The sequence below is a fragment of the Ixodes scapularis genome, unplaced genomic scaffold (assembly GCF_016920785.2).
Source record: "Ixodes scapularis isolate PalLabHiFi unplaced genomic scaffold, ASM1692078v2 PGA_scaffold8__174_contigs__length_109621045, whole genome shotgun sequence".
Taxonomy (NCBI): domain Eukaryota; kingdom Metazoa; phylum Arthropoda; class Arachnida; order Ixodida; family Ixodidae; genus Ixodes; species Ixodes scapularis.
In genome coordinates this window covers 101,450,393-101,471,916 of record NW_024609883.1, presented here as the reverse complement: position 1 = coordinate 101,471,916, position 21,524 = coordinate 101,450,393, and the positions used below count along the sequence as shown (strand labels likewise).

Sequence of the window (21,524 nt, the reverse complement as noted above, 5' to 3'; positions counted from 1 at the left end):
TCATCTGGGTATTAACACCTGTGAGACAGCATCAGCCGTTTCGCCGTACCGGTGCTCGGATTCCCGAATGTGTTCGAGGATCGATAGAACTTTGATTGCTTTTAGCATAAAATTTTCGCATTCTCTTAGCTTTGTTTGAACGTTGGAATGTCTGAGAATCGAAGCGAAATGTATGCGTCGGATTTAGGGCCTAGGGGAATTCGTTTCAGCCCTTCAGCCCTATTTCTGAGTTTCGTCCTTGTGGTACTCGCTCGTCTTGCGGTTTTTCTGCCGGCTCGGGATATGACTTGGTTCACGGCTTGCCGGGAGTTGAAGACTCGGGATAATGTGCCACCCGTGTTTTGTTATCGGGCAACTCGGCTGAGGAGCCGCCAGGGTCTACACAGAGTGAAGGGCTATGGGTAAAGTGTGCAGCACCTCCACCAGAATATACAATGACAGCTGAGCATGGCCTGGAACTTTCCAGAATTGTAAATATTGATAGAAAATAGGACTAGAGCAAGCATCCGTGACAATATAACAAAACAGACAGAAAAGAGTCTATCCTCACCACTAAAGAAGCTGCATTGCTTTAGTGGCATTCTGTCCGAATAAATTTTCTCCCTCGGGGTTTGGCAACTGCCGTGGACGAACTGAACTGAAATCGATGTGGGACCACTTTTCTGGTAATAAGCCGCTGCAGACTGCCGTCGCAAAGCGGCGTGAACGGATGGACTGGGTAGGTAACACGCGCGATGAAATGTCCCTACAGCTTGCAGTTCGCGTAACGAGTGTTGATGAAACTTTGGTGTCGACGAAACGCACGACAGACCAGCGGAATCAATACCAACTGCAACACCTGTGCTCCGTAAAAGTGCACGTCTACGCCAGAACAATTTAGTAGGCAGCACAGCATCACCTAAAGCACGGCTCAGGAACTACCAGCTTGAAGGCAGGGTTGGGCAGTATCGCGATACAAATGTATCGCGATAGTATTTCAGAGATACATTTCGTATCTGTATTTCTGTATCGCGATACATTTTTTTTTGCCAGTATCTGTATTCCTGTATCGAAATACATCTGGAATGTTTCTTTGTATCGCGATACAATCAGGATGAAATGTATTTCGTTACATTTCTTGAGAAATATTCTCCCCCCCCCCCCCCCCCCCCCGAAAAAAAAAAAAAAAAAAAAAAGTCCGAACGCTTTTTTTTTTTTTTTTTTATTTCTGAGGACACTAGAGTCAAGGAGATGCTGGGGCATTGTTACTATGCTCACCAGTGCTCCTTTTGATTCTGCAAACTATTTTTTTATGCGACCTCTTCTCTCTTCTGAGAAGTGTTGCGTAGTCGGGGACTCGAACCAGGTGGCGCGCCAGGAGTGGAGTCAGAGGATCCTGTGCCGCAGGTCCTTAGGTAGGGGTTTCTTGAGTCATTGTTTGCTGGCATCCAATGCCCGCTTCTAACCGTCTCTCTCGCCATAACGTACAGAGTACACCCAGCCGGCAAAGATGAGTCACATTCCCTTGCAGCACGAGCCTGGCGGTGGTTGACTTGAAATAGTAGGAAGATTCACGCTCTGAAGTTCAACACATATTCGAATGCATCTGCGGCTGCGCCCGTAACATTGCACGGCTCAAGGGTACGTCATCAGCCGGCGTGAACGTGACCCGCTTCTCTGGTGATCCGAAACCCAGAAGGAGGCAGGAAGTGGGCTCGCTGTACCATCTTAGACTATGTACTCCCGCGACTCGTCTCGAGACCGCTGTTTCTCGGACAGCTCGCCCCTGTGCCGGCAATATCAGCTCGCAATCCACGAGGTCTCTGTTTGGATAATGCTAGGCAAAACTTGAGGACTGCAATCCGTGCGTCGGTGGCGGAGGGTCGGCAGTAAGGACCTTCAGAACAGAGAAGCTACCGTATCGTTTTTTCAACCATAACAGAAGATAAGACATGTATTCCAAGATGCTTCAGGTGGTCCACTATCCTCAAATATTCCAAATGACACTGCACCCACGATCTTCAACTAGGTAACCTACAACGAAGGTACGTATTGTCATTTTATACAGAAGCGTGGTAAAGTTTAATGTTCAAGGCCACACCTACAGATAAAGAATACTAGTTCATTCCACCGTGACATCATGTGATCAATGTTGACAGGATTTTCTCGTCAGACAGACAGGATGTCATGAAAGGGACCGTGGTCAGCCCTCAATGGAACGTTTTTTTTTTTGGCCCATTGAAGACTCCTTGTCGTCCGAAACCGCTACCTTCAAGGCATAGTGCCAAGCCTACGGGAAAGTAATTTCGGGATCAAAAACATCCACTTCAAACTTCAAGCTTCATCTCAGTTGGCGTCTCAAAAAATTTGGCAAATGTATTGCACTATCAGTATTTCTGTATTTCTATTTCTGCCCTCCCTAAATTGTATTCCTGTATCTGTATTTCCAAATACTTTTTGCCCCTTTTTAAAATGTATTTCCGATACGTATCGCGATACATTTTTGCAGATATATCTTAGTATCAGTATTTTAGCTACTATTTTAACGCATCCCAGTATTTTTATTTCCAAATACATTTTTGAGTATTTCTGCCCAACCCTGCTTGAAGGCAGCTCTTCGGCGCGCCGCACACCTGTGCTCCGTGAAAGTGCACGTCTACGCCGGAACAATTTGGGGAGCAGCACAGTATCATTTAGCACGGCACGGGAACTACAAGCGGCAAGGCAGCTAGCTCTCCGGTGCACCGCACAACCAAAGTGAGCCTTCGGTCATTTGAACGAAGCGGCATCACGATTGCACACTGCCAAGCACGACTCACGCAATTTCCGTCGCTAAACTGTGTATCCAAATATATTGCACACGCTTTACTGCAGATCTCGAAGGTTCCGATGGTCAACGAGAGCACAGAAACGTTGGCTTAAAATTTATCGTAGCGGTGTCCAAATCAATCCGAGGTCCGAGCAACGTAGGGCCGATTGTCTCCTTCGTGGCAATATCCCCGTCGGTCACTAGCAAAATGCACACCGTTCCTCCGTATTTTCACGTTATACCTACGTCAGACGCCACGCTGAACTCTGAAGTCGCTTTCGACCGGCCTCCTATGACGGCTTCTGCGTCTGAAATCAACTCGCCTCCCCGAGACGAACGACAACGAACAAAGCATCCGACAAGCTCCGGCCAATGCTCCGGCCCAGCTGGGGCCAGCCGCTGCATGGGCGCTGCCATCTTTCCTGTGACGTCACGTCTTTGGTTTGGTCATGTGACGAGTGGTCAAATTTGCGTACAATGGCAGCCGCCTTAGGGGGGTCACTTTCGAGTGCAGACAGGAACCCGGTTTATCGCTCTAAGCCCCTCTACCTCGTTGGAAAATCAAAAGAAAAAGAGCCGCGGAAAAAAAAACAAAAAACCCTGGGGTGAATGCACACCCTAATGCTGGTGTAAACGGCGCATTTACTCCCTTGCTAGTCTCACAGCAATGATATAGCTATAAAATGCACCTCGGCTGCCTTGCCCCTAAGTATATAAAAACATGATTGCGCCTTGAAGACAGGGACATAGGAAGAACAGACACCACAGAGCGCTATGTTTTCTAACGTACCATACCAACTTGCCCAACAATCAGCACTTGTTAAGTATATAACTTTTTTTTTTTTTTCTTTCTTCTGTTTGGGATTTAGGGAAGGCTCCTCCCACATCTTTCGTCTTTAGCAGAGCAAGCGCTAGAGAGGAGGCGACCTCTTCTACCGCGTTTTTTTTTTTTTTTTTTTTTTTTTGCTAAAGCGGGAAGGGGTGGGAGAAGTTTTCCTGAACTCTTAACCTGACGATTCGAAGGGTAGAAGGGTTGAAAACTGGGCTTGTTGGTAAGTATTAATTCTAGTTAAAAAGCGCCCAAAAGACGAGGACAAAGTTACCTCAACAGAAATACTTTAGTACTCCGTTAACCCTGAAGCTGAGACTAGAAGCTCCGCCTTGAGCACGAGCCTTCTGCCTTTGCTAACACAAGTGTGAACGCGCCGGCACGCGCAACCAAAGCACTGCGGAAGCCAGCGAGCTCGCACTGAAGGTGGTGCTTTTAGTCTCAGGTGAATGGAGTATAGACCGACACACTGTTTACAAACAAGCCCGCCTTTGCCCACACCAGGTGTGGGCACTGCGCGTGCGCAGAAACCGAATTTGGGAGGAGCGAAGCGTCTGCGCATGCGCTGTGCCGCCAACAGCGCCACCGCAGCTGCATGACGTCAGGGCCGCGTGTTGGTCTATAGGGCGAATAGCGGACACTCCCCGAGAATACATCGAACAAGACGACAACGAAGAACAACGGAAACACGCGTGACGGCGGCAGCGGAACCGTCTTTTGCATCCGCGACCTCGTGAACCGCGCCGTATTCCGGGACGTTGCCTGGTCACGTGCTCTGGCGACGAGAGGAGGGTGGTTGGGGGAAGGCGTTGCCAAATAAACCACTCCACCAGGGGAGGATTCGGCGCGGCCGTCGTTCCGCCAATTCAAATAAGGAAAGTGTCCAGTATACCCCCTAGCAGGGATGGGCAGTATTTCAAATACAAGTATTTGAAATGCGTATTTCAAATACTTTGTGTATTTTGCATTTGTATTTAATTACAAATTGGGTAATGTATTTGACGTGTGTATCCAAATACTAAAACGTGGGTATTTCAAATACAATTGTAATTAAATACAGTTTTGTGGGCGAAAATGCATCCCTCAAATTTATTGTCACTGACCAAAGCAGGAACAAAACTACGTTCTGCACCAAATGCAGTGTCTCTCAATCAAGCACAAGCGTTTAGTGACTTTGTTATTACGGTGCTAGTCCAGGGCAAGAATAGCGACGAAATCGACGTTCACAGGCAGACTGGCCAAATAAGTGCCTGTGACAACTTGTGATGCTTTCCAGCCTGATTTGCATCCATATTTTTGCCTGGAACATTTAAATGCGTGGATCGTCCAGATTTTCGTAACTGGTGTGAGTTGCAACAACAAAAAATTCTCTAGCTAGTGCTGCGCGTCTTGGTCGCCTCGGTTCTTTGTTGGTCTATACCAAATTGTAATCGACAAAAAAAGCTTCCTGAAGCTCTGTAGTTTTTTCACCTATTACGTCCAAGCTGATTATATTTTTTTGTGATTATATTTCTATTACGTTACTAGAGTGCAAAATTAAAATGAGATACTCAGAAACCCGTTGCAGGTGCCCTGAAGTCGCTGACGCAAATTTTGAGGAATGTATTTGGAAAAGTGTTTGGAGGAGACCAAATACATTTGGTGGTATTTGTATCTTGTACTTAAATGTTTTTTTGGAAATGTAATTAGATTCGTAATTAATTACATTTTCGACGAAGTATTTTGTATTTGTATTTCGATACATATTTGCATGTATTTTGCCCATCCCTGCCCCCTAGTAAAGTATTTGATAAACTGTCACTGACTGAAGTAACACGAACCACTACCTTGAAGGTCGTGTTTGAAAGTCCGTGGCTGCAGGGATTCACCGTCTGCATAGCGCACTTGACAACTGTACGGGCCGGCATCCGTGAACAGTACGCCATCGAGCATCAAGCTCCCAGTAAAAGGGTCCACCTTGGGTGCAGTACTCGCATCCAGACTCCGACCCTTGGGACCAAACCATTGCGCTTCGAAGGCGGCCAGCCCTGTTGTATTGTCATTCTCTGAAACACTGAACGCAGTTCCCAAGGTCAGGTATAGAATGCCAAAACGAAACGTGGAACTAAGATGACGTCATCGAAAAGCTGTACCACGTCACCAAACGTGGTATATCAAGAAATTGTTTTCCCATACCTAGAGTCGCAGGGAATCGAGATTTTGCTGCCCAGTTCAGCTGTGACCAGCCCAAAGGCAAACACGTTGTGGTTCATAAGAAACACCGAACCCCAGGACCAGCGACTGAACCTCGGCGCGGGCATTCCAGACTGAAGTGGCGCTAACTGTTGATGCTGAAGGTTTCGTACGAATGCTAGGCAGCTGAGATTGCCATAATCTTCTGCGAGTAATCGTTTGTCTCCAAGGCCAAGATGAGCTGAAAGACAGATATGGTATAGTGGTTGGCTAGCAGACAAGTACTCAACCCTGTTTGCTGGCACGTGTATTAAGCTTAAATTATTCCTTGCTGCCCAATGAAAGAAGATGGGACGTTTCCGACTAGACTTAACAATAGTTATGATGAAGATCACCAACCAGTGAGACGGATAGAGCGACGTAGTTCATGGTCTCTGTGAAACCAGAGATCCGGTGCCAAAGTGGCCAGTCTTCCACTTCTACGTAGATTTCAAAGGAAAAAAAAAAATCGTCGGGCATCACACGTCGCAGACCATATTTAAAAAGGAACTACCGAAGCACTTTCTTTCTGGCGGCAATAAACAAGGTATGTTCATAAAAACGTGAAAGCCATTGTCAATTCTCACCTTCAGATCCGACGATCTTGACAATGAGTCGGTAAAGGTTCAGCGTTACCACCGTAATTCCCATAATGCTGGAAAGAACTTCGACGGTCGCCATCAGTAAGCTGTTTTTAGGCTGTTTTGCATTTTTCCTTGACAGTCGCTCACATTGTAGAACGCTGAATTTTGCTCACCAATGCCTATCCTCTTCTTCTACATAAAAAAAAAAAAAGAAAGAAAAAAAAAAAACTTATATTACACGTAAGCCGCTCGAGATTTCATTAAATCGTTTTATGGCACTTTTTTTTTTTTTTTTTTTTGTAGATTTACGCTGCATTTTTGAACGCAGGATAACAGAGGAAGAGCATATGAGTGAACGACTCTTTTTAAAGCTTGTAGGGTGCGGGGCGTACTGCTCACCCGCGAGAAAGAACCAAGGACACCATAAAGACACAGATCTGAAAAATCACACACCTTCATCTCTCAGGAGTCGGCCAGCGATTAATGATAATAAGAATTATTATTATTATCTTTATTTAATTCAGAGCGTCTTCCCTTCATTCCCGCGTTTCCCGGCGCAAGGCCCACAACCTTCAACCTCCGAAACCGAGAACCGCGAACTCACGTTTCGAAACTCCCGCCTATGACGTCAAACGTTGATGTGGAGAGAGAGGTACGAACGAGAGAGAGAGAGAGAGAGAGAAAGGGGGGGTAGAGAGAGAGGGGAAAATCTGGACGGGGAGCAAGCTGAGCAAGCGAGGGAGCGTAATTTTTGCCTGCTTCGGTTGTTTCCCCGTTCGCTCCGTGTGTTTATGTAATAAGAGCTGGCGTTTGCAGCATTTCCGTCAAATACACGAGAACTTGTTTTTGATTCTCTGGCCATGTAAAACTACGACTGTTCGGCGATCAACTGCACTGCCCTATCTTCCAGACGTGAGTGCATCTGAGATCGCTGACGGACGCCTTTCGAAAGTGTTTCCCGTTACTACCGCAACTTTGTCGGGGACGTATTTTTAACTGGCAAGCAGCGTGATCAGTTGTCAGGCGCGACGGAGACGCGTGGACCAAGTGAACGCTTTGGCACGGCGACAAGGGCGAATGCTAGCTAGCAGCTAGCATCACGGAAACAATCCCGAGTTGACGTCGGATACGTCTAGGAAGTCGGAAAATCTTGACTGCGTGCCGAAATTGACTTTCCCGAGTTTGTGACTTCCCTCGACTGTTCTACGTAGTGTGCTGTTGATTGAGCTTATGAATTTCGTGTTCCAAGATGGAAAGCTGGCCCCTGAACGTCATGACAAGCCGTCGCAATGCTTGGCTGGGTAGGTGTCGTTTCTTTTGAATTTACGTAGATCGTACGCGGTGCCCTGAATGGCCATTTACTTTTGCGCCTGTGCGTAATCTTTTTTTTTTTTTTTTTTGTTGCAGAGGCAATGTTGGAGTACGTGTTCGTCAAGAGACAAGTGCCGTCGGATGTCCAAGAAAAGTGACTTGCCCTTTTATATATTGTTATTTATATGTATAAATAGTCAGCATATCATGTGGCCTGCGTGCAGAATGCATGCAGATTGTGATGACTTGTCACATTGTTGTGCTTCATCAGAATCCCAAAATACAGAAAGAAATTTAGGCTATTCATAAAGTAAAACACCTAAAAATAAATCTGTTATAAGTGTCTTTTTGTGTGTGTGTGTATGTTTCTTCTTTTTTGTTGTTAGTGAGTGCATTTGGCAACTTGAATTAAATGCTCATACAAAATCCTCATAAAAATAAAAAGTATGGCTTTTGCTATAAATGTTAATATGCTTATGTGACAATTGCCGCGATTTCAGAACCCTTCTCAAACTTGAAAACTTGGATGACTTCATTGACTCCGAGCTGGAGAACATCTCAAAAGGCCAAGTCACCGAAAGTGAGCCCGGACTCAAGCTCATGCTTGCAGACACGCTTTGCTGCACAGTACCGCATGTGTGCACGCCTCGTAAACGGCGGTCAACGACTCATTGTTTCTCATTCCAGCTGACTTCGGCCGTTTGGGCGACCATCACGTGACCTTTGACATCTGCACCAATGTTGGGACTTTCATTGTCGACAAGGACAGGCTTGGCGTAAGTGTTTTCAACGTCAGTTCTAAAAATTAGCAAACGAGCACACAGGGAGTGCTGCGATTGACAGCGGTAGCTGCTGCATTATGGGAAGCACGTTGAAGGAGACTTGCCTTTAGCCGGTGTGCTCTACAATGTTTGCAATAGGTTCTTTGCTTTCAGTGGAATTTATGTAAAAGGCATGTGTGAGGAGATGTGGGCTATGCTGCAACGATTGTGCGAGATGTTGCATGTGTTGGAGGACACAGAGACATGCTTTTTTTGGGGGTGAGACGCTCTTTGAGAACGGGGTGCCCGTGACCGCGCAGTCGATTTAAGAAGCAAAAGTATAAACGCGAGCTGTTCAGTAAAGGTGTGGAGGGCACACGGGAACGGAACCTGAGCGGCGCTAGTGGGGAGGCGAGGGGGCTTGTCTGCAAAGTGCTACCACCGGGGTATTTCTCAAAGGCGGCTGATGGAGGGAGGGGGCAAGGGGGGGGGCAAGCAAGAACCTTGCTGTGTGTGAGGAATGAGGAGAGGGAGAGCAGTGCCTCTGCTGTATAGTGGGGATTAGCATTCATACATGAGAATTTTTTTTTTGCCGGGAAGGGGCACTAACAGCTAGGGCTGTAAGACCCTTGGCCAGTGAAATAGTTGCTGCTTTTGATTTACCCGTACCCCTTGCATTAGCTACGCTTGGTCCGCACCACCATATGCGATTTGCAAGAGCAGCCTATCGGGAAAACACAACCGGAAGCACACTGCCCTGCACTTTTCTGCACTGCGCTTCACTTTCCTGCACCGGTGCAGGTAAATCGAATTAGTTCAATGTTTAGTCCGTGTCGTTCAGAGCTGAACCTCGATATGTGGTTGAAACGCATGTTTTCGAACGCTCCGAAACCCTTCTCTTCTGGTCAGGTTTCGAGCCAGAGCAACTTCAACACAATACGAGGAACCTGCTGCGTGTTCAAAGGTAATGGATCACTGCCTTCAATTACTCCCGGATATCACCTTTAGAATCATTTCTACGCGCTCCACGCTTTCCTTCGTGCTTTGGCTGTGCAGGCGCACGCTCGATGTGCTTGCGCTGGAAGCGAGGCAGCTGTAGCTCTTCCTTAACGTTCTCACCTTGTCAGCGACCGTAGTTACACTTCCGTCATGATAAACAGTGGTGTGTCGGTAATTTGACAATAAGTGAACTATAGACCTTTTCATTTCGGTAGTTGCCTGACCGGCGGGTAGAGGGCGCTGACGCACTCGCCGCCATTAGGTTGCTTCAATTCGGTCGGTTTCGGTTTCAACGTGTACCGGATTGTGATGCTGTTTCATGCCACCTTCGATTAATTTTGCGATATAAATTTCTTTCTTGTAGCACACAGCGAATGAAACAATAGTATCGAGCCACTTGGCAAACCACGAAGTGGTTTTGTTGCGATCTTTTTTTAGGAACACTAAATGCGTCTGATTCCGTTCATCAATAATTTCGGCCATGTTCGGCGGTGAAACAACTGCGCTGATGCACAGGGAGGAGTACCATTGTCCACGGCCGTACCCGCGGACATTTCCAGAAGAAAAAATAAATAAATAAAGAGCAGGACAAGCTCCGCCTGCAGCGTGCGTTCGTTGCCTGCCGCCGTGCTTTGGCTGTGCGTGCACCGAGCGGTACGGAAGGTAGATAGCTCGCGCTCAAGTCAGAGCTGCTACTGCTAACCTTATATTCCAATAGACTATATTGCATCAGTGCTTAGTGAAAAATCAGGTCGACAACATGATTACCAATCTGCTGAATCACCAAGAACAGATGAACTGACAAGTTTACTGTTCGGGTGTTTGGTTTTCGTACACCAACTTTTTCTAACTTCCAGACTGAAAACGTCTTTTATAATGACTAGAAAGGTTTTATATAATCACGTAGATAAAATAAAAAAAGTGATTTTGTCTCGGCCTGTTTTATTTAAAGAAATTAAGCGCTCGAGAAATATTTTGATAGTCCAGCCTAGGCTGACTAGAAAATGTCTTTAACTAAAGTACTCATTAACAGCATTTCGAAATATTGGCCTTATGAAATAAACTTTTTGTTATATGGACATTCGGTTACGACGTTTTCAAGGTATGAGAATGGTGAGATAAGTTGAATGCCAGACTTCAAATAAAGTCGGATATTCATCTTCCGTAAAATTTTCCGAATGAAATTGAAGAGCGCAAAAGAAATGATCTCCGATAAGTTTGGCTGAAGTCGAACGCCAGGCGCCACCCAATGGACCTGTGTAGAAAGCTGTTCACTGATTTGAAACGATGCGCTTTGCACATTTCGAGGTCGCCAGTTACTAAAAGTAACTCCCTATTCGCCGTCGACAACCGGCTGCACTAGGGTGATTTTCATGCTGAAGAATTCTTTTCGGCGTCACATTTTGTAAATCATAGGCACTATCAAGCTGTCTGTGACAGTTTTTTACGCGGGGAGTCCAAATATTTGTGTTGAAATAAATTAATTCAATCTGCATGGTTATATTAAAAAAATGACTTTAGCAACTGAAAGACTATGGACATGGGACCAAGCATGATATATACAATTTCGTGGAATTCATAAATAAATCGATAAAGCGAATGCTTATATCGCACACGCGATTAAGAACGCAAAACAGATATAGGTGTGATATTGCGAACAAACAAGTTGCCTAATGTTAAGGTACCATTATTTCCAGCATAAGAAATAATTCAAACTAAACGTTTGTTTCGGTGTCTTGTCCACAAGTTCCCTTGTGTAATCAAAAGAAACTGTTTTCGATCTGTTGTAACTATAAAACACCATGCTTTCAGGAAAAACACGTGGCTAATTACGCGGAGTGTTTTGTTTCCTTCCTTGGCACCAATGCGCACTCCTACATATAATAGGGCTCCCTATTGCAAATGTTGCGCCCTTTTTAGTAACCAAACCTCAGTTCTTCTAAGTTATTGGTATTTGAACTCTCGAGGCTCTCTTCAAGTCATATATGTATTCAATGTGCGCAACAGCTAACGCCGATTCCTGTTCCTATAAAGCCTTTTCACACGTATCTCGCACGCCGACGGTAAAAAAAAAAATATTCAAAACGTGTTACAAAATTAACTACAGAAGTTGCGCGCATAATGATGTAATGCAATTGCATGGTAAGTATAAGTATCGAACGACACTTTGCGGAGTAAGGCAAGAGACGCGGTGAAACGCGACGAAAACCACGAATTCAACGCATCCGCCAAGGCGCGGACGGGAGAGCGGAGCAACAAGTTGAAGCAACCTAATGGCGGCCGCATCACGTGATTCCAAGATGGCAGCGCCCAGGCGGCGGAGGGTGAAAAGGTCTATATAGTTGGGATTAGAGCGCCGAGGAGGTCTTTCGTTACCCCTCTTCCAGCGCAAGCTTCTGACCTTCGATGACGCTTGGGCATCTTGTGCTCCAATGGGCGTAGTTTTTTTGTTTTTTTTCTGCATATAAAATGCACGTGCGCACATGAATCATTAGTTCATATTCCCTATTTCCCTGTGCTCATGATCACCCGAGGTGTTGTTGTCTGTTTAAAGGGTGATCTGTAGGTATCGTTTTGTTTTGATTTTTGTTCACCCTTCGTGTGTTTAGGAAAGTGGCAATACGAGCTGATGCTTGGATCGAAAGGCGTCATGCAGGTCGGCTGGGTCACCAGCAACTGCAAGTTTTCTCAGGAGGTAAGTGACTACACTTTTGTATAATAACATTCATTTGCGAGTTTTGGCTTCTGTCGTATAATGTCAAGCATGCTACTTGTGACGAAAAGGTCAGTATATGATCCCGGTGTCTTCCCTCGTTTATTTTCAGAAAGGCGTCGGCGATACTCAGGATTCATACGCCTACGATGGAAACCGTGTTCGCAAATGGAACGTCTCGACATACAAATATGGCGAGGTGAGTCGGTTTTTACTCAAGCATTGGTATAAGAGGCACTGAAGCTAATATCAAAATTTTCTAAATGAGCACACTTTTTGATTGTGAGAGGACCTAAATGTAGTAAGAGTTTTGTTTTCTGTTTAACTTTTAGATATTTTTTTTTATTTTGCAGGAATGTGAACCCCAAAAATGGGTTGATCAAAATCTCTGCTAGAATTTTTCGCTCCGTCTTCTCATTTGTACGTTTGAAGAATTGCCGCCTTCACATCATGTCTAGTGATCGTTTTAGAATGTTCTTCTACAAGCACGAGGCAGTTCGTCATGTCTTTGGCGTAACTGCTTGTGTATCCAGATCATTTCTTAAAGCTACAAGCTCGTGGCTGTACCCTAAGTTAGTACTGGATGCAAAGTGTCCTCTTCATATTTACAACTGTATTGTCACAACCATTTTCATTCATGGCCATATTGCTAGGGCACATACCGCCGCCGTACTTTTTGGCATACTTATTCCGTAGAAGCTGTAACCTCGCCCCGCACCCCCCTCCAGCCAACATGTATGTACCTTTGTCGTTACATTTGAGATGATTATCACAGTTAAATACAAGCTGGATATTCACTTGAGTGTCCTTCGAAATATGCTATCTCATTGATTAACTTGTTGATCGGTTTGTTACTTTCAACTCGTTAGCCTTGGCTGGCAGGCGACGTCATTGGCTGCTGCCTTGACCTGGATGAGGGGACCGTCCATTTCTACAGGTAGGATGCCTCTGCTAGTGTTTGCTCATTTATCTGATCTTGAAAGCTGGAAGTGCCCTGAAAGGTATAGACCTCTTATTGCTGAATGTTTCTTATGCTAGTTGGGAAGCCGTGACGACCTGCAGACACTTGTAGTTGTACTCTGGGGGTACTCTAAGGAGCCCAGTGGCTGCCCAGAGTATCCCTGAGGGTACTTTAGGGATAATCTGGAGAGCGCCTGGGCTACTCTGGGGAGCCCCTCTGGATAATTTGGGGAACCGGTGGGGGTACTCTGGGAAGCTCCTGTGGGTCTCTGGAGAACCCATGGGGGTACTCTAGGGAGCCCCTGGGATAAATTAGGTGAACCCAGGGGGTACTCTGGGAGCCCTTGTGGATAATTTGGAGAACCCATGGGGTTATTCTGGGCAGTCCCTGTGGGTTCTCGGGGAACCCATGGGAGTATGTACTTTGGGGAGCCCCTGCAGGTACTCTGGAGAACCCTTGGGGGTACTCTAGGGAGCCCCTGGGATAAATTAGGTGAACCCAGGGGGTACTCTGGGAGCCCTTGTGGATAATTTGGAGAACCCATGGGGTTATTCTGGGCAGTCCCTGTGGGTACTCGAGGAACCCATGGGAGTATGTACTTTGGGGAGCCCCTGCAGGTACTCTGGAGAACCCTTGGGGGTTCTCTGGAGAGACTCTGGGGATAGTTTGGGGAACCTGCAGGTACTCTGGGGAGCCCCTCTGGATAATTTGGGGAACCGGTGGGGGTACTCTGGGAAGCTCCTGTGGGTCTCTGGAGAACCCATGGGGGTACTCTAGGGAGCCCCTGGGATAAATTAGGCGAACCCAGGGGCTACTCTGGGAGCCCTTGTGGATAATTTGGAGAACCCATGGGGTTATTCTGGGCAGTCCCTGTGGGTACTCGAGGAACCCATGGGAGTATGTACTTTGGGGAGCCCCTGCAGGTACTCTGGAGAACCCTTGGGGGTTCTCTGGAGAGACTCTGGGGATAGTTTGGGGAACCTGCAGGTACTCTGGGGAGCCCCTCTGGATAATTTGGGGAACCGGTGGGGGTACTCTGGGAAGCTCCTGTGGGTCTCTGGAGAACCCATGGGGGTACTCTAGGGAGCCCCTGGGATAAATTAGGTGAACCCAGGGGGTACTCTGGGAGCCCTTGTGGATAATTTGGAGAACCCATGGGGTTATTCTGGGCAGTCCCTGTGGGTTCTCGGGGAACCCATGGGAGTATGTACTTTGGGGAGCCCCTGCAGGTACTCTGGAGAACCCTTGGGGGTTCTCTGGAGAGACTCTGGGGATAGTTTGGGGAACCTGCAGGTACTCTGGGGAGCCCCTCTGGATAATTTGGGGAACCGGTGGGGGTACTCTGGGAAGCTCCTGTGGGTCTCTGGAGAACCCATGGGGGTACTCTAGGGAGCCCCTGGGATAAATTAGGCGAACCCAGGGGCTACTCTGGGAGCCCTTGTGGATAATTTGGAGAACCCATGGGGTTATTCTGGGCAGTCCCTGTGGGTACTCGAGGAACCCATGGGAGTATGTACTTTGGGGAGCCCCTGCAGGTACTCTGGAGAACCCTTGGGGGTTCTCTGGAGAGACTCTGGGGATAGTTTGGGGAACCTGCAGGTACTCTGGGGAGCCCCTCTGGATAATTTGGGGAACCGGTGGGGGTACTCTGGGAAGCTCCTGTGGGTCTCTGGAGAACCCATGGGGGTACTCTAGGGAGCCCCTGGGATAAATTAGGTGAACCCAGGGGGTACTCTGGGAGCCCTTGTGGATAATTTGGAGAACCCATGGGGTTATTCTGGGCAGTCCCTGTGGGTTCTCGGGGAACCCACGGGAGTATGTACTTTGGGGAGCCCCTGCAGGTACTCTGGAGAACCCTTGGGGGTACTCTAGGGAGCCCCTGGGATAAATTAGGTGAACCCAGGGGGTACTCTGGGAGCCCTTGTGGATAATTTGGAGAACCCATGGGGTTATTCTGGGCAGTCCCTGTGGGTAATCGGGGAACCCATGGGAGTATGTACTTTGGGGAGCCCCTGCAGGTACTCTGGAGAACCCTTGGGGGTACTCTAGGGAGCCCCTGGGATAAATTAGGTGAACCCAGGGGGTACTCTGGGAGCCCTTGTGGATAATTTGGAGAACCCATGGGGTTATTCTGGGCAGTCCCTGTGGGTACTCGAGGAACCCATGGGAGTATGTACTTTGGGGAGCCCCTGCAGGTACTCTGGAGAACCCTTGGGGGTTCTCTGGAGAGACTCTGGGGATAGTTTGGGGAACCTGCAGGTACTCTGGGGAGCCCCAAGGGATAATTTGGGGAACCGGTGGGGGTACTCTGGGAAGCTCCTGTGGGTCTCTGGAGAACCCATGGGGGTACTCTAGGGAGCCCCTGGGATAAATTAGGTGAACCCAGGGGCTACTCTGGGAGCCCTTGTGGATAATTTGGAGAACCCATGGGGTTATTCTGGGGAGCCCCTGCAGGTACTCTGGAGAACCCTTGGGGGTTCTCTGGAGAGACTCTGGGGATAGTTTGGGGAACCTGCAGGTACTCTGGGGAGCCCGCTGGGGAGCCCCAAGGGATAATATGAGGAACTGAGGGGTTACCCTGGGGAGCTCCTAAGGGCACTCTGGGGTAACAAAATGTTTAGCTGGGCTTGTTGGTTCATGACTGGAAATGAGCACCAAAGGAACGGGGACAGGTGAAGAAGTGGACGACAACGGCGCCCCGTGTTGTCGTCCACTTCTTCACCTGTCCCCGTTCCTTTGGCACTCATTTCCACTCTGGGGTACTCTGAAGGCCTTCAAGGGTACTCTGGGGAGCCCATGGGGTTACTGTGGATAGCCCCTGGGGTTATTATGATATCCCCTAAGGATAATCTTGGGAACCCCTGAGTGTAATTTGGGAACCCTCTGGGGTACCCATGGGGTTACTGTGGGGAGCCCCTGGGAATAATTTGGGGAACCCATGGGTGTAGTCTGGGGAGCTTTCGGGTTTAATTTGGGGAACGCATGGGTGTACTCTGGGGAGCCCCCGAGTTCCTTTGAACCTAGTTTGAGAAGTTGTGGTATATAGGGATGAAATAGAATTTACTGCATCAGAAGTGGCCACTCCAAAACCAGGGTTTAATCCGATTCACATGCTTGTGATGGCTCATGGCTGTGTGCCTTGAAACCTTTTAAAAATTTCTTACTATGAGAGAACACAGTGGTGCCATGATGCCATCTATCGGGTAGCCATGGAACACTCAAGTTTCCGTCAATGTCTTTTTTAGAGGAGCATTATTCTTTTTTTATTAAAAACCTTTTGATGTTATTAGCGACCATTTCTCATGATAGTATGTATACATTTGATCTTGCCAATAATGCAAAACTTTCGCTGTAGTGAAAGGCAGTTCCAAAGTTACCTCATAGATGGCGCCAGTGTATCCTCTCGTCTTAGGACGTCGCAAGAGCTCGCTTCTAAGCAAACGTAAGTGTGTGGACGGGCCTTAAGACTGTTAACTCCGAGGTAGTTAATTCTCACGACGGTGGCCGCCGCGTCGCAGGAACGGGCGCTCGCTGGGCGTGGCCTTCGATAGGGTGCGGGCGGGCCCCGGCCTGGTGTACTTCCCAGCCGTGAGCCTGGCCTTTGGAGAGAACTTGGTGGCCAACTTTGGTGCCACCCCGCTGCGCCACCCGGTGGAGGGCCACCGGCCGCTCGAGAAGCTCGACCCCCGAGAGGCCGAGCGGGCCTGGACCCTCGTGCGCTGGGTCAAGAGGCTGCTGCCCGTCTACGAGGAGGTGCAGAAGGTGGGCACCTTTAAAATGAGCCACCGCACCGACGCCACCTAGAAGAGAAGGCCCACGTTTCCCTCCCCCCAAACCTTGTCGCTAGCGTATGCATGCGGTGCCGCCGGCACGTCTCGCAACAAGCGGCTGAGCTTCAGCGTATTTGTCACTTGAAGCAGGTTGGGGACCGACTACCGATGACATTATTGATGAGACTTGTCTTGTGGGCGGTATCAGCCAAAGACAGGAGCAGGGCGCGGCAAATCGTAAGCGCCGAGGTTGATGGTCCCGAAAGAAAGAAAGCGACGGAGCAGCGGAGGAAGAGAGTATGGACAATATGTTAGGCTTGTTCGTTTTGCTACGGCGCGTTGTTGAAGTTGCCCGAGTGCTAGTCGACTTCATTTATATTTGTACAGTGCACGACGCCTATGTTTTTTTTTTTTTTTTTTTCAGAAATAATGCTAGAAATATTCTAGATACAGACCTTGCGAGTGGTGTTTTACTGCTTTGCATATGTCAAGGCGTCGCCGCCGGGCGAGTGCAAATAATGGTAGATTTTGAGTTGGAAGCGAATAGCCGTCTTAGCCGAATATTTTGTCGAAGAACCTCTACAAGCTGCACCATGCTTAAACAGAAGCCGAGCTTAACTCGTGAAGGTTGTTCCCAAGCTTCCACTTTGTCCATTTCTAAGCTAATTTTAATCTAGTTATATTTATGGACTGTGGCCTCGGAAAGTCTGATGCCTGTATTGTGATGATGAGTAAGCGACACATTTCACATAAAATTATACCTATAGAGACACCCAGCTATACCTAATAGAGGGGTTTTATAAATCTCCTCGCCATATGCAAATAACCTTTCTTAAATCTCAAAGTTTAAAACAAAAATCACTAATGATGAATGCAGGTTGTTGGGGCATCTCTGCCTAGCATACTCTCGCATAATCGCCAGTTTTATTTTAGAGAAATTACTGCAATGCAGATCTGAACATTCACAAAGTTTACGTTTCTTTTCAAAATACGCCAGGCACGCGCGTGCACCATCCCGATTTGAAAGTGTGCTTTTCTCCTGAGCACGCGACTGCAATACTTGTGCTTTGTGAAGTGTTGACTTTGTAAAGGGTTAGCCCCGTTGAGTGCACTTTTTACAGAGCACCGGTAAAAAGTGCACAAGTATTGCAAGAAACAAAACCCACAAGCGAGCCTTGCAGGTTTTGTTTCTCTGCAGTGCGCCGGTGCTTGGGGAAAAGCGCTCTCAACGGGGCTAATTCGCCGAGACTGACGCTTCGAAAAATACAAATATTGCAGTTCATCTCGAAGTGAATATCAAATAACATATTAACCAAAACAGCTGCTCGAAAATTTTGATACTCGGGCAATACTAGTCGCCAGCAATACAGTCCCGTCGGAACCACCGATGTCTGCGTCCATGCCCCACCTTTCCGAAGTAACTGTAATTCATGGAACCTTTCTCTCTAGTTTATTATATTAGCTCTATAATTCGAAAGGACAGTCGTGGGTGCTGCCATATCGTTCCACCCAACCTTATTGGCAGCTAACAACGCTCACTTCGGTTTGCTTCATTTGTGGTTGCACAGATATAGGGTGTTATCGACATCAAGGGTGGCTCCAAGATCAGACGTAAAAATCCGCGCCTGCACGTAGCAATCTCAGATTTTCATCGAAGGTGTATTTTATTGGTGGGCTTTGCCTCGAGAAATTTAAGGGTGTAAAATCCTGTGAAAAAGCGTGACCAACGAACTAGCCACGGTCAACGGAAGATGTTTCGATGCATACGATTGAGGCAACCGAGGGATTCTAAGTGTCATGTTCTTGGTGTTCTTTCCCAATAGATGTAGCGAGCAGAGAACACCGTAGTCTGCTTTTGACCCAGTGCATCATCTGCTTGCTGTGCTTATTGAGAGATGGTGCCACATGCAGGCACGACCCTCGGTTAGTTTCTCGATCTAATTCCGCTGTCTACGTCGAAATGTTCTCCGTTTACTGTGGCTAGTTTGTTGGTCTTGTATTTCACTGAAACGGAGCTACGCCTTGAAATTCCACCAGGTAAAGGACTCCTCTCATGAAAACTAGAGATTGCTACTTCTAGGCGCTGAGTTTGTGCATGAAGGCAAGGGGGGGAGGGAGGGAGGGGGAGGGCGGGGCACAAACATAAACATTATTGTTTGAGGTTTGAAAATAAAAGGAGAACGATAAGGAATGAGTTCGTTGATTGCACGGATTCTCAGACTGGTCACTGCGAATCATACAATGCATACCATAACAAGAACAAAAGCAAAAGCGCAATGATGAAAAATCCTAATTTATAGACACGCACATTTGGCCAATTGAGGCCGGGTGAAGTGTTTTGTGAAGGGGTTTCTCGTAATTAACTGGTTTAGAGTACTAGAAAGACAGTATTTGAGTGATAAAGGTTTCTAAATAGCTAGACTGCTTTGAAACAGTTCAGTAATTCGTGAAGTAATGAAAAGGGGACCTGGCACGCTTGCAGGGTGCAGTCCCTTCGCAGTACCTCACCGACGGCCTGGACGTCTTTCGACAGGGAACCAAGGCGCAAGCACTGCTTCTGGCCGCACCCGTCCTCAGGCGCCTGGGCCCACTCTTGGTGAGCCACGCCTCACTTTTTTCTAGTCGCCATCCTTTAAAAGATCTAATCCGGTTCTTAAGCAATGGCTGGAAATGCTCGTGGACACGAAAAGAAAAAGGAATATTGTGGCTCCCTCATTTTGGACACAATGCAACAACAACAGAAGGTAGTGAAGGTGTGCTGACGAGCTTCAGAATCCCTGAAGATGCCCAAAAAAGTGATTGATTGATTGAATGCTTGATTGATCGATCAATCAATTAATCATCACTTTTTGCAGGTGTCTGAAGGCATTCTTAATCAATCTTGATCGATCGATCATTGGTATGCTTGTTACCTGTAGTAGGTTGCACCTAAGACGACAATGACGTCAAGTCTCCTTCTCCTAGATTGCCGAGAGAGCCTCTGATTTCATTACACTTTGCGCTAGTTTCTGTGTGTTGTATCGTGTGCGGGCATTTTTGTCAAAAAGTTCCGGAAAACACTGGACCGCATATTCGAGCAACCTAGCAAGAGAAAAAGTCACCCTTTGCTGTACCAGCCTGGCAACGGCAGTGGTGATGCAGAATGTGATGTGTTAGTATGGAGAAGCTGCACACACAGGCGGAGACTGGATGGCGCGGAGCAGTTTCGTGTCGTGCGAGGTAAGCGCGTTAGCACTCTGTGGATGTCTTAACCGGTGGGTGCCATCTTTTGTGGTCGCGGCATAAATGCAACTTACACAGAGCCCGTTGGAGCAGACGGAGCGTGTAGACAACAGAACAACTGGAACGCTTGTAACGAAAACGAAGCAAACACTTGGAACTATTTCGACTTGTTATAACGCAGGAGTCTGCTTTTTTTTTTCTTTTTCTCCGCTTTTATGTTATTTTTATGCGCGCTCTTTTTCTGGGGAAGCCTGGAGTGCACTCGTTTCATGGAGCAGAGCACCGCTCTGTTTCCGAACATGCATCTTTATACCCCCGCCAGGAGAGCTTCAGCCAGCACTGGCGTCCGATAGGCGGGGAGACGAGCACTGCGCCGGCATTCAGCTGGCGATCGGCCTGTCGGCTTCTGTTGCTGGCACCTAACCATAGATAGGTGCCAGCCATAAAGGACATTCTGCATTAAAAAGAAACACCAGCCTTAAAAATCATACTTAGTCGCTGAGGAGGCTAAAACGGCAGGGCACGCCTTTCGAAGGCCAGACTTCCAGCAAGCGCCCGTTGCTCTTTGCTATACTTTGACTGCGCGTGCACGTTCAAAGCTTGCGAGAGGCCGACTCCTTAATCGACGGTGGGAAGATCTCGCTGAGAGCAGGTCGACGGAAACTCCTCGGTGCCGTCCTTGTCCCGCCCACGACCACGGTCGTCTCTAGCGAGTGGCGTTGCCCCTTGCAGGCATCTAGTCACGTCACTGAGGTGTCGGTGCTGCCGTTCCTCTTCCAAGTCCTCGACGAGAATCCCGATGGCGGAGGCGTCTCGGTGCTCCTCGAGCTCTTCTGGGCGCTGCTCGAGGTGAGTGCACCTTCGGCAAAGTGCCACTCGGCCGCTCGCTCGGAAGCCGGCAGGCGTAAACCGGGACGTCTCTGCCGACAGCCCCTGGAGGTCCAGCGGTGTCTCCAGAATGTGGCGGTGGCCCTCCTGTCGGGGTTCCGCTTCTCGCCGTGCACCCCGGACCTGCACCACCAGAAGCGCCACCTATCCCTGTTCCTAAGCGTTGTGCGGCACGACTCGTCACGGCGCTACCTCCTCGAAAACGTCCTATATCCTTCACCAAATCTGTGGCCCACTCGTCTTTTTTTTTTTAAGATTTAGAGATTTTTAGACGTTACGATTTGTAAACAACATTATTATTGATGTTTTGAAGTCTTGAATCATATACGTATTGTAAATGGCTTCATTTTCGTGAAAACCTTATTTTAGCGAATTTCGCATTGTGAAAAATAGATTGCGCAAATATATTACTATATGATAACAAATACATATCATACGACCCCTGATCGCAATATTTTGTTCCTACAAAATATTTTCGAGATGCTCC

General features: G+C 47.7%; 1 protein-coding gene across 3 annotated transcripts in view; it reads left to right on the top strand.

Annotated features, from left to right (window-relative positions):
• Nucleotides 1-7,082: 7,082 nt before the first annotated feature.
• LOC8028743 (E3 ubiquitin-protein ligase RNF123) overlaps nucleotides 7,083-21,524 on the top strand; it is a 39,484-nt gene continuing 25,042 nt past the window's right edge. Inside the window, exons 1-13 of one of the 3 annotated variants that reach the window (XM_029966999.3) lie at nucleotides 7,121-7,324; nucleotides 7,662-7,713; nucleotides 7,820-7,877; nucleotides 8,224-8,303; nucleotides 8,411-8,499; nucleotides 9,394-9,448; nucleotides 12,093-12,178; nucleotides 12,309-12,395; nucleotides 13,066-13,133; nucleotides 16,676-16,919; nucleotides 19,410-19,523; nucleotides 20,882-20,998; nucleotides 21,080-21,246. In XM_029966999.3, the coding sequence (XP_029822859.2) occupies nucleotides 7,662-7,713; nucleotides 7,820-7,877; nucleotides 8,224-8,303; nucleotides 8,411-8,499; nucleotides 9,394-9,448; nucleotides 12,093-12,178; nucleotides 12,309-12,395; nucleotides 13,066-13,133; nucleotides 16,676-16,919; nucleotides 19,410-19,523; nucleotides 20,882-20,998; nucleotides 21,080-21,246 (1,217 nt within the window). In that variant the 5' untranslated portion in view covers nucleotides 7,121-7,324. Of the gene's footprint in view, nucleotides 7,714-7,819; nucleotides 7,878-8,223; nucleotides 8,304-8,410; nucleotides 8,500-9,393; nucleotides 9,449-12,092; nucleotides 12,179-12,308; nucleotides 12,396-13,065; nucleotides 13,134-16,675; nucleotides 16,920-19,409; nucleotides 19,524-20,881; nucleotides 20,999-21,079; nucleotides 21,247-21,524 lie in introns of all 3 variants that reach the window. The other 2 variants (XM_040206757.3, XM_029967000.4) reach the window with 2 other exon arrangements.